This window comes from Oxyura jamaicensis, chromosome 4 (genome assembly GCF_011077185.1).
Source record: "Oxyura jamaicensis isolate SHBP4307 breed ruddy duck chromosome 4, BPBGC_Ojam_1.0, whole genome shotgun sequence".
NCBI classification, from domain to species: domain Eukaryota; kingdom Metazoa; phylum Chordata; class Aves; order Anseriformes; family Anatidae; genus Oxyura; species Oxyura jamaicensis.
The window spans coordinates 40,699,948-40,712,201 of record NC_048896.1 but is presented as its reverse complement, the minus strand read 5'-3'; the positions used below and the strand labels follow the sequence as shown (position 1 = coordinate 40,712,201).

Below are 12,254 nucleotides of genomic sequence, written 5' to 3'. Positions count from 1 at the left end.
AATGCATTAGCGATATCAATTGTGGTGTACCACTTGGCTGCCTTTGATTCCAGTTCGTACTGGAGTTCTAGCATGTCCGGCACTGCAGCACTCAGTGGTGGTGTGACCTCATTCAGGCCACGATAGTCCACGGTTAGTCTCCACTCCCCATGAGACTTTCGCACTGGCCATATGGGACTATTAAAAGGTGAATGAGTCTTGCTGATCACTCCTTGGCTCTCCAGTTGACGAATTAGCTCATGGATGGGAATCAGGGAGTCTCGGTCGGTGCGCTATTGCCGCCGGTGCACAGTTGTAGTAGCAATTGGCACTTGCTGTTCTTCGACCCTCAGCAACCCCACAACAAAAGGGTCCTCTGAGAGACCAGGCAAGGTAGACAATTGTTCAATGCCCTCTGTCTCTAAGGCAGCTATGCCAAAAGCCCACCGGAACCCTTTTGGGTCCTTGAAATATCCTCTTCTAAGATAGTCTATGCCAAGGATGCATGGAGCATCCGGGCCAGTCACAATACGGTGTTTTTGCCACTCATTCCCAGTTAGACTCAGTTCAGCTTCCAATACAGTTAATTGCTGGGATCCCCCCGTCACTCCATAAATACTGATGGGCTCTGGCCCTGTATAGCTTGATGGCATTAGAGTACATTGTGCACGGGTGTCTACTAAAGCCTTATACTTCTGTGCGTCTGATGTGCCAGGCCATCGAATCCACACAGTCCAATAAACTCGATTGTCCCTTTCCTCCCCCTGGCTGGAGGCAGGGCCCCTCTAATCCTCATCAGAATCTTCATTCCTGTGTTTAAAGGACTGCCTGCTGGAAGTTGGAGCAGCAAATTTTTCAGAGACCCCCTTTTTCCCAATTGTTTTCTTTTGCAACTCACGTACCCGTGCCTCTAGGGTCGCGGTGGATTTTCCATCCCATTTTCTCATGTCTTCTCCATGGTCACATAGGTAAAACCACAGGATGGCACGAGGTGTGTATCCACCATATCGTCTTCCTTGCACGGATGAGCGCTTACCCCTAATAGCAGAGACATTGGTTTGTACAGGAGGGGAGGAAAATAAACTCTCTTTAAGTTGCTGGACCTCTTCAGAGAGTTTCTCCAAAGTATTCTCTTTTAGTTGGTGAACCCTGGTTCGTTCAGGTGGGGAGGAAAATAATCTCTCTTCAAGGTGGTGGACCTTTTCAGAAAGTTTCTCCAAAGTATTCTCTTTTAGTTGATGGACGCTTTCAGAAAGTTTCTCCACAGCCGAGACGCAGGCCTGTAGGGAAGAGGAGAGGCTTTCTTCGTACTGCCGGAGTTGTTTAGCCACATCACCCACTGTGGGTTCCTCATCCTCTTTCCAGGCCATTATTGCCAATGAGCTGGCATATGATGATGGTGTACTCCGTACAAACTTCCGCCACATGGGTCGAGTACACCTGACTTCATCTGGATCTGTGAGTACTTGTCCATTGTCTGGGTCCTCATAAATCACCTCCCGTACGGCTAATTCCCTCAGGTACTGGATTCCCTTCTCCATAGTGGTCCACTTGCCTGGCAGACATACAAGTTCTTCCTTGTAGGGAAACCTTTCCCTTACAGCATACAGGAGACGCCTCCAGAGGCTGTGAGATCGTGCTCCATCTGCAATTGCTTTGTCAATGCCTGCATCTCTAGCAAGGGATCCCAGCCGCCTGGCTTCCTTGCCCTCTAATTCCACACAATTGGCTCCGGTATCCCAGCACCGGAGCAGCCAGGTGACAAGCTGCTCACCTATGCAGCGACCAAAATCTTTTCGCACATCTCGTAGCTCACGCTGGTATAGGTTTCGGGTAACTACTGTTGATTTTTCAACATCCCCATCTTCATCCTCCTGCACCTCTGATGGCCCAGCCTCGTCTTCTCCATACCTACACCTAGCAGAAGACTCTCTGCGTTCTAAACGACCTGAGTCTCTATACCATTTTTTCACCTTGTCTACAGGGGCAACTTGTACTGCTACAGCTCTTCTCTCTGGCTCAGCCACAGGGTCTGCCACAGGGGTGGGAACACCCCCTGCAGGGGCAACTTGCACTGCTACAGATCGTTTCTCTGGCCCAGCCACAGGAGCTGGAGCGGCTGCAGGAGCTGGAGCTGGAGCGGCTGCAGGGGCTGGAGCAGCTGCAGGGGCTGGAGCGGCTGCAGGGGCTGGAGCTGGAGCGGCTGTAGGAGCTGGGGATGGAACAGCTACAGGGGCAGGAGCTGGAGCGGCTGCAGGAGCTGGAGCTGCAGGAGCTGGAGCGGCTGCAGGAGCAGGAGCTGGGGCGGCTGCAGGGGCAGGAGCTGGGGCGGCTGCAGGAGCAGGAGCTGCAGGAGCTGGAGCGGCTGCAGGAGCAGGAGCTGGGGCAGCTGCAGGAGCAGGAGCTGCAGGAGCTGGAGCGGCTGCAGGAGCAGGAGCTGGGGCGGCTGCAGGAGCAGGAGCTGGAGCGGCTGCAGGAGCTGGAGCTGCAGGAGCTAGAGCGGCTGCAGGAGCTGGAGCTGGGGCGGCTGCAGGAGCAAGAGCTGGGGTGGCTGCAGGGGCAGGAGCTGGGGCGGCTGCAGGAGCAGGAGCTGGAGCAGGAGCTGGAGCGGCTGCAGGAGCAGGAGCTGGGGCAGCTGCAGGAGCAGGAGCTGCAGGAGCTGGAGCGGCTGCAGGAGCAGGAGCTGGGGCGGCTGCAGGAGCAGGAGCTGCAGGAGCTGGAGCGGCTGCAGGAGCTGGAGCTGCAGGAGCTGGGGCGGCTGCAGGAGCAAGAGCTGGGGCGGCTGCAGGAGCAAGAGCTGGGGTGGCTGCAGGAGCAGGAGCTGGGGCGGCTGCAGGAGCAGGAGCTGGAGCAGGAGCTGGGGCGGCTGCAGGAGCAGGAGCTGGAGCGGCTGCAGGGTCTGTCACTCGGTTCATAGTAGCATCAATTGCAGCTCGATAGGCATAGGCCAGGCCCCAACATGCTACAGTGAGTTGTGTCACTTTGGAACTGCCAGAGTCATGACACTCTTTTTGCAAGCATTCTACCAGTTTTTTAGGATTTTGCAGTTGTTCAGGGGTGAATCTACAAAACATCGGAGGTGCCCACTGCTCTAGCCACCTGCCCATATCCTCCCACACTCCCTGCCACTCACAATTATCCCGCCTCAGGACAGATCTCTGCATGAGATTCCTAAGTAGTTGTTTAACCTTGAACAAAACCTGAAGCGCATTCAAGAGACATAACAACAAGAACATGCTGGTCTGAGTATCCCAAGGACATTCAACATCTTGGAGAGCTATCGTAACTAGCTCGGGGGATAAGAGGGTGCTGAAGGAGAAAGGGAGAATGAACAAGTAAGGAAAAATATCTTTCCCTGTCCCCTTCGCAGACTGGCTCCCTGATGAAAAAAGGCAGGAGGTGTAATTGTTAATAGTTTCCGAGAGATAGTTTCCAAAGTACAGAGTCGATGACAGTGCTGAGTACAAATACCAAGTTAGAGTCATGGCCAGATACTTCATCATATCGTAAGCTATTGTTACACAGCACAGTACCATAACAATCTTAAACCAGGGCCCGGAAAGGATAAACAGCACGACAGGGATCACATACAGCAAGTAATGTGCTATAAAACTCAGTTTGGAATACAGGCACAGCAGACTTGATATTAAAGCAATCAACATTCTGATTGGATCTGTCATTATCTCAACCCTTCGTGCCCCACGTTGGGCGCCAAAAGAGCTGTTGTGGTTTAACCCAGCTGGCAGCTAAACACCACACAGCCGTTCGCTCACCCTCCCCCCTCCCTCTCTGGGATGGGGGAGAGAAACGGGAAAGTGAAGCCTGTGAGTTGAGATAAAGACAGTTTATTAAGATAGATAATAATAATGATAATAATAATAATATGTACAAACAAGTGATGCACAATGCAATTGCTCACCACCCGCTGACCGATGCCCAGCCCAACCCCGAGCAGCCGGCCCCCCCACCCCGGATAGCCACCCCTATATATTGTTCAGCATGACGTCAGATGGTATGGAATACCCCTTTGGCCAGTTTGGGTCAGCTGTCCTGGGTCTGTCCCCTCCCAGCTCTTGCTGCACCCCCAGCCTGCCCGCTGGTAGGACAGAGTGAGAAGCTGAAAAGTCCTTGGCTTAGTATAAGCAGTGCTCTGCAGCAATTAAAACATCAGCATGTTATCAGCACTCTTCTCATCCTAATCCAAAACATAGCACCCTACCAGCTACTAGGAGGGAAAATAACTGTCCTAACTGAAACCAGGACAAGGGCACAGCAGGGTGGAGCAGAAGATCCAGCTATAACGCTTTAAGGTGAGAATCTTCAGGCCAGATGACAAATGTCAAGTTGGATTCTGATCCCCAAGTTCACTGCAGATGGAAACTGTCCCATGAACTCAGAAGTTTTGTTCCTCAAGTAATACCCCTCTTGCTTTCTCTGTGGCAGAAATAATTTTTATAACACAGAAAAATAATATACCCAATTGCTTTTCCAATTATAGGTGATGCAAGATACTTGTTATGTACTTTGAGAATATCTCAAAAGGACTTGCCCAAGTATGGAGCACAAGTAGTTCTGCATGAAAGGATTTCTGCAACATCTGTTTTTCTAGTGTGGTTGCTGTAGAAGAAATAAACAACCAAAATTTGCTTGCTAAAAGTGAAAGACTGGAATTGTACTTGCATTTTGCTTCCATTGTGAACCTTTTACATTATGGGTTTTCTTTTTGTGTGTCGGGGGTGAGGAATTTTTTTTTTTTTTTTTTAATGAATGACACAACCCTGTATTACCTTGTTAAATAACAGCTGCCTCTTGTCTGTTTCAGGTACTTTTTGCTGTGTGTCAACTACTTTTTTTACGGGGAAACTGTGGCTGATTACTTCGGTACATTTGTTCAGAGAAGAGAACAGCTTCAGTTCCTAATTCGTTACCACAGGTTTATATCTTTTGCACTCTATCTGGCAGGTGAGTGAAAGAAATGGCAGAAATGGAAGAACAGTGTGCTGCATTTGTTTCTGTGCTTGTTTGTTTTGCTTTGTTTTTAAGAAAAAAAGCTTCTTAGCTTTATATACTCTGTTACTCTTTTTCTGGTGCTGATGGAGGAAATTTACACTTTCATCATCAAAATATAAGTATAAATTTTGCATTCACCTAGAAGAAGGTAGTAGTCTAAAAAAGAGTTCATGATTGTTGGAAGGTTGAGCTAATAGTACTTGTTAAGAGTCAACATGAATTAATTTTGATGACAGAAGAATTTGGGTTCATTACCTGAAGGTATCATGAGTATTTTGTCAGTTTGTGGAAACGGCTTATATGTGTCATTACTGTGATGGGTTAATGCTTTATTGTGTAAGTGTTCTGCCAGGGCTACAGCAATAAGGTGTGCGATTATATTGTGAAGTGCTTATTCAAAAGGCCTCTGACTTAATTTTGTCTGTGAGATACTCTTTTGCTTGCCTCATGGATAAATTTTCCTCCCAGTCCAGGGAAAGAGTTCTTCAACAGCCTCCTCAAGTAAATGCAGTCCATGCTGTTTTCAGGAACACAGTATTAATGTTACTTTAGCTTTAAAAGTAATCAGCTGAAGACTCAGGTTGACCTAAGAGATGGGGAGACTGCCACGCTACAAGTATTTGTAAAATAGATGAAGAAACTTGATCTTCATAAAGTACTTTGTCTACTGCTACTGTTTTGTAAACTAGACAAAAATCCTACTCCATAATTAGATCACAAACTAGCAACCAGCCTTGCAAGACAAGACCTGACCTTCTCCAGCCAGCTTCTCCCCAAGGAGCCTAACACAGCTAATGCTCATGGCTGCTGAAGGGCAAGGAGGGAGAGAGCAGGCAGCAGCCACGCACCCAGTGGGAGGCCAAGGGTTCTTTGGGTGGCCACCAGCCTCGTTCTTGCAGAGCGCTGTCGTAGAGAAGGCCGGGACCCCGCATGCTCCCTGAGCTGAGGGACGATACGTCTCCCTGGAATCTCTCTCCAGCACCCATGCCTCAAGGTTCTGTTGCCTGCAGCTGTGTGCCTCTCTGGGGTAGAGGGGTGAGCTGGTGTTCACCTTCAGGTTATTTCCTGTTTGTCATTCAAATCAAGCTTTGGGGACCTTTTAAAGGCGATGGTCTTGTCCTCTAAACTTGATGTCCATGATGTGACCTTATAAGTAATGAAATGGGTGCTTCCTACTGATGTCAATTTAAATCTTCTGCTCTAATGAGAAGAATTCTCTATCTGTGGTTACCAAACAGAAGTAGGTGCTCCAGACAGGCAGGTTGGAGACTGCTTCAAGGGAAGAGAATTATTGATGTATCATGGTTCAGTGTAATTACACATTGAGTAGTACAAACTACACTTGCTTTGTTTTACAGGCTTCTGCATGTTTGTTCTGAGCTTAGTGAAGAAACACTACCGTCTGCAGTTTTACATGGTGTGTATTACTCACTTTGCCCTGGTCAGTTGTGTACATATATCACTAGAAAGGGTCATGTCCTTATGTTCATAAAATACCTTGGAAGGTGGGGGTGTGAAACCAAGTGATGTTGGGCTGTTGGGTGTTTCTACCTTTACCTTGGGGCTTCTTATCATCTCACAAAGCAGTGTCTCACTGCATACAAGCTGCGATTTGCGACGCCCTGTACATGCTGTGATACATGCTGTGACACTGCTCCTGTAGTGGAAGGCGGGCAAGGGAGAGGCTCACGCTGAGTGCGTGCACCTTCCATGCAGGTTGGAATCCAGACACATTCGGCATGGGGTGGGACGTGGTTCTGGTGCTTCAAGCACCTCTTTGTAGAGGCCCCGTTGCAGTGCTAGGAAGGAAACCTGACCTGAATGCCTGCACAGGAGATGGATTCTGTGACACTTAACAGAGGTTCTGGGCCTGTGCTGTGCCCCAATAGATCATTCTTGTCCTGTAAGAAACCAGTGTTTCTGACTCCCAAATTTCATTAAAAATAGGAATGATCAGAAGCAACAGTAAAACAGTAATGCAGTATGACTTGTCTTTAAAGAACTTGAGTGGTCAGGGTGTTGTGCAACCTTAAAGATTACTTAAAGGTCAGTGGCTGCAATTAACCCCTTTGTTTCTACATGGCCTTAGGTGACACTTTACTACTGTGGGTCCCTCATTTTGGACTAGGACTTAGCTGAGCACTATAGCATTAAAAAACAACAAAAGTTATATTCAAAAAGGATTTACCCTATTTGTGGGAGAAGTTGCTTCACTGGGGGGAGATGCAGCTTTTTTGGGGGAGGTGGTTTTGCTTTTGTAATCAGCAAAGCACGTATCTTTGAATTGGCACAAGGTAATTATTTTTATTTTCCCCAATATCCCTTTCTTCCTTCCCCTCTTGCCTTCCACCATCCCCTCCCCCCACCCCCCCCATTAAAGGAAGGGCAAACAAATGTAGTCAGTCATTTAACATTGTGATTGTCCAGAAAGCATTAAGGTATGACTACAGAAGAATTTCAGTAGAACAGAGGGAACCTTTTTTTGAGGGGGGAACAGGGGACAGACAGTTTGGACTGAAGAGGAGTAGCCATTTGGTTTGAGTTGGTTTTCCAATACCACTATATGATTAATACATGTTTTGCTCTAGAGATGCTTTAGTTAACCAGCTGGTAATATTTTCAGGAAGCTTGAGTCAGTTCTTGCACCTGCTTTCAGATTCTTCAGGTTTCTTAACTGCAAGTAGATGCTGGCAGCCATAGGAAAACACATGTGATAAGGAAATTTAAAGAAGTAGGACATCCTGAGTATTAACTAGCACAGCCATTGTGTTCTTGAGTTCAGTGTTGCCTGGAAAAATGACCAGGTCTTGATCTGTGGGTTTTTGGAAAGCAAAATGTAATGTAGCAGCTTTAATGGCAGACTGTTTGGAAACCACTTTACTGCATACTGCTGCTACAGAATAAACTCTATGTAAACAGAGAAGTATTGGTGCAATTGACAGTTGAAATGGTCATGCCCATAAAAATTAACATTTAGTTTTCACTAATCCTGAGAAATTCCATCTTTCCTAAGAGGACCGGTGTTCTGTCATGATATCCACATCTGTGTAACATGACTCTTTCATGAGTTCTTCATTGCCATTTTATTGTTACAGTTCTAACTTGTCTTTTATGTATGTATACGCAGAATATCACATTGCTTATGTTTCTTTGCTGCTTTCATGCTGAAGGTATATGTCCCACTAAATTGGATGTTAAACTGCATGTTAAAAAAATCCGGGTAAAGGAAAACAATGGGGAAACCTTTTAAAGTTTCGGTTCTTGCTTCTGAAAGCCAGCTAACTTGTGATGTACTGTATGCATGCATCTCTTGCCTTACCGCTAGAGCTGGTCTACCTGTGAGCTCCTCAGGGCTCCTCTAGCTGACGTGCCAGTATTGATGGAGGTGTACTGATCAGTGTTTTCACTAACTGTTGTGTTGTTGCATTGTTAACAGTTCGCATGGACTCATGTCACTTTGCTGATCACTGTAACTCAATCTCATCTAGTCATCCAAAATCTCTTTGAAGGCATGATCTGGTAAGGGAAAAGTAACGAAATAATTTGTAACTCTATTGCGTTGAAAGGTTGGCTCTGTTACATAGCAGATCTACTTAGGGAATAACCAGGAGAGCAGTTGAAGCTGCACCAAGTAAGGAGCATTCATGCTTACTTGGAGGGGGAGTTGGAGGTGGTGGGAGTAGTGACATAAAGGGTACAGGGCAGTGGGCAGAAACCCCTTAAGCTTGATAGGCAGCCACAAGTATGGTAGTTTCAAACAACCGCTTCATTTATGTGCAAGGATCAGGGTTAATCCCAAGTATGGTCAACTACCTCCCATGACATTTGGTGAAGACAGGAACATGCAGCAGTTCCTTTTCAGCTGCTTGGGAGCTTCAGGTTCCACAGTCCTACGGAAAGAGGACCATTTAATTTGGAAGATCACATCTGGTTTCAGGAGTCCAGCTTGAGACCTCATTTCCAGAAGGTTTCAAGGACATAAAATCCTCAGAGGTTAAAAACAACACACTGGGGATTTTTCAAAGTAACTTGAAATGTATTCTCTTCTGTTTTTAGTGAGCAAGCAGAATAGTTCCAGCAATAGAAGTGGCAGGTATCAGTGGTCTTAAACCATGTGTCTTGTCCATATGAAGTTCAGGTGAAATGATAGCAAAGACTACCCTTTCTTGCTAACTAATGGTAGTCTCCAAGAGCAAGATGTATATTGAGAAAGAAGGAAGTGTTTTTCTTAATTTTGTATGTACAGGTAAAGTCAGTTGACCTAAAAAAAAAAATAAAAATCCTCCAGAATGTAAATCTTGACTGTTGTTTGGTTGTCCTAATACCTCACTTCCCACTCCATATTAAATTCTGATGATGCAGTTAAACTTGATGACTTTAAAACTTCTCCCTTAAAGAGATGTCATGTTTTTGCACCCCACACCTCTTTAGGGAGAGTGGAAATTGCAAGACAGAAAGAAGAACATGGAAGGTAGTGTGTACTTCAAAGGACATAATACTGCATGTGTTCCTTGTTCTTTCCTCAATGAGCAAGATGATTACAGAAAAGACATGCTCACAATTAAAAAAAAAAAAAAAGAAAAGAAAGAAAAAAGCCTTTGACAGAGTTTCTATGAACAAATTCTTTTCATGGTGAACTTGTACGTATGTAAAACACTGAACCTAGTTTTTGAGCTAGCTGTCTATTTCTTATTAGCATTTCTGCTACTATTGCACCAGAAAATTTGGCAGATGGTCACAGAATCTGACTCCCATCTTATTAATACATTTCTGCTTTGAAAAGGGAAAAAGAGGTTAACACGTTTTAGTAGCAAATTCAGATGATGTTTACATGCAGAGACCACTTAAATAGCTAACACAGACTGCTGCAAACTGACAAGAGCAAGAAAAGGAAAATATTTTTTCTTTTTTTTAAATGTAGGTATCATTGAACTTCATAAGGGATTTGCTTGCTTTGATGTTAACAGTAACATTAACATGTTTATTTCTGTTGATTTCTTTTTAAGTGGTACTAGTCTTCAAGTCTGATAGAAAAAGCCAACCTGTTGACATTTTAAGCTCATGTGCTAAAATGAAATTATAAATTGAACTACTGTGGATCTCTACCAGTCTGTATTGGCTGAATACGAACATCAGTATAGCTCAATATGTTGCTTATGGGGGAACTAGGTGAACATATTATGAAACATAATTGTTTCTAAATATTATATAAAAATTCCCAAACAAAAATGCTGCTGTGTCAATTAAAAGTTGTTTCTGTTCAGGCACCTTCTACCACCCTCTCCCTTCTGAAACTTTCTGTGCATCTTTCTCTAGGTTTCTGGTGCCCATTTCAAGTGTGATCTGCAATGATATTGCCGCTTACATCTTTGGATTCTTCTTTGGCAGAACTCCATTAATTAAGGTATATACTTGACTCAGTAATAGGTTCTTACAGATCACTGTATTTTTGATACTTGTTCAAACTTATGTTTATAGAGGTCAGTAGTTTCAGCTGTACTGCATGTTAGACATTTGCTAGAAAACATCATTTATCTGGTTTCTAGGGACTTTTAAGTGCAAAGTGGGATTACTGTGAATGTAATATCAATGTAGTATGAGAAAGTTGCGGTTTGTTACATCCTTAACTGTTGCTGCTTTCTTTTTGGATTGCAAGTGCAGGTTAAATTGCATACTTCTTCAAAAACTGTTGCTTGAAATAAAGCTTTACTTAATGTATACCTGTTCTTCATCTGGTCTCACTGATGTAGCATTGAGAAGGGCTCAAGCAGTAATCTTCCAATTTTGGTAGTATTTGCAAGACCCTACAGAAATATACAAATTTTTATTTCATGTCTGTTCAATGTTAACTTTGGTGTATTTGGTTGGATCTGATAATAAACTGCTCCCAAATAGGAAGCCTGGTGGAATTTGATGAAAGCAGCTTGCTATGCTGGTCTATCTATGCTTGCATTTAGATGCCGTGGTTTTTTGCCCATCTTAAGTAGGGAGCAAGCATCTCCCGAGGACTGTCCAACCTTGGCACATTCCCTGCCTGCCCCAGGACAGCTCCTGGCCCTGCTTTTCTATCTACAGTGCTCAGAGATTGCCATTCAGTGTTTGACACTTGCACATGCTCACAAGTAGGAGCTTATTGCAAACAAGGTCCAGGTGTTTTTTTTTTTTTTTGTTTTGTTTTGTTTTGTTTTGTTTTTAAAAAAAAGAAGTTCAATGATGCAGCTCGCTCTCTTTCTTGTGCCTAGCTGTCTCCCAAAAAGACCTGGGAAGGGTTCATTGGAGGTGGCATCTCCACAGTTGTTTTTGGATTTATTGTAAGTAACAACACAACTTTTCTTGCATAGGTTCATGTAAAATAGCTCAGTAAATAGAATCATTCAGGTTGGAGAAGATCTTCAAAATCATCCAACCTCACCTACCGGATCCCATCACTAAGCCTTGTTCCCTAGTACCATGTCCATACAGCTCTGAAATATCCCCAGAGATGGGGACCCCACTGCTTCCTTGGGCAGCCCATTCCAGGGCTTGACCACCCTCTCTGTGAAGAAATTCTTCCTAATGTCCAAATTAAACCTCCCCAGTGCAACTTGAGGCTGTTGCCTTGCATCCTAACACATAATGTCACTTCTCCTGACAGAATGCCCATGGGTTTAGACGGGTTCTTTTATGCCAATAGTATGCATAGAAGAAAGCAGCAACATAAAATAATTGCTTTTATATGTAACTTATCAACAAGATCAGTAGAACTTGTAGGTGCACAACTCTGTAGTACAAGTAGTTCAAGATTGAATGGAGAAGTGAACTCTAAAGAAATAATGAGTAATTAACACTTGGGGATATTACAGTGCAGAAATATGCACTAGATATGAGCCTGAGAGATAGGAAAAGAAAAACAAGATAGGAAATGGTTGCTAAGGGCATTGAAGGTCAGCATCTGCCTCCCTTGTTGAGGCATTCTCCAACCTAAAAAGAGGGCTGATTTTACTCCACTGGGGGTCTCTCTATTACAGAGAATAAAGTCTTCAATTACATTATGATTTTCGATTGTATCAACTAATGCATACCTGACAAGTTTTTCTTCTGCTTTCCAGTTTTCCTATTTCTTGGCTCAGCATCAATACTTTGTCTGCCCAGTGGAATATAAGAGTGAAACCAATAGGTTTGTGACAGAGTGTGAACCTTCGGAGCTCTTCCAGATGAAGAAGTATTCAGTGCCGCTATTGCTTCGGGCTGTGTTGGGATGGGTAAGAAAAAGAAATCAAGGTTTT

General features: G+C 44.6%; 1 protein-coding gene across 2 annotated transcripts in view; it reads left to right on the top strand.

Annotated features, from left to right (window-relative positions):
• CDS1 (CDP-diacylglycerol synthase 1) overlaps positions 1 to 12,254 on the top strand; it is a 36,541-nt gene that overhangs the window by 15,857 nt on the left and 8,430 nt on the right. For both annotated transcript variants that reach the window (XM_035325338.1, XM_035325339.1), the window contains exons 5-10: positions 4,802 to 4,941; positions 6,348 to 6,406; positions 8,426 to 8,508; positions 10,306 to 10,393; positions 11,232 to 11,300; positions 12,078 to 12,230. In XM_035325338.1, coding sequence (XP_035181229.1) covers positions 4,802 to 4,941; positions 6,348 to 6,406; positions 8,426 to 8,508; positions 10,306 to 10,393; positions 11,232 to 11,300; positions 12,078 to 12,230 — 592 coding nt within the window. The remainder of the gene's footprint in view (positions 1 to 4,801; positions 4,942 to 6,347; positions 6,407 to 8,425; positions 8,509 to 10,305; positions 10,394 to 11,231; positions 11,301 to 12,077; positions 12,231 to 12,254) is intronic.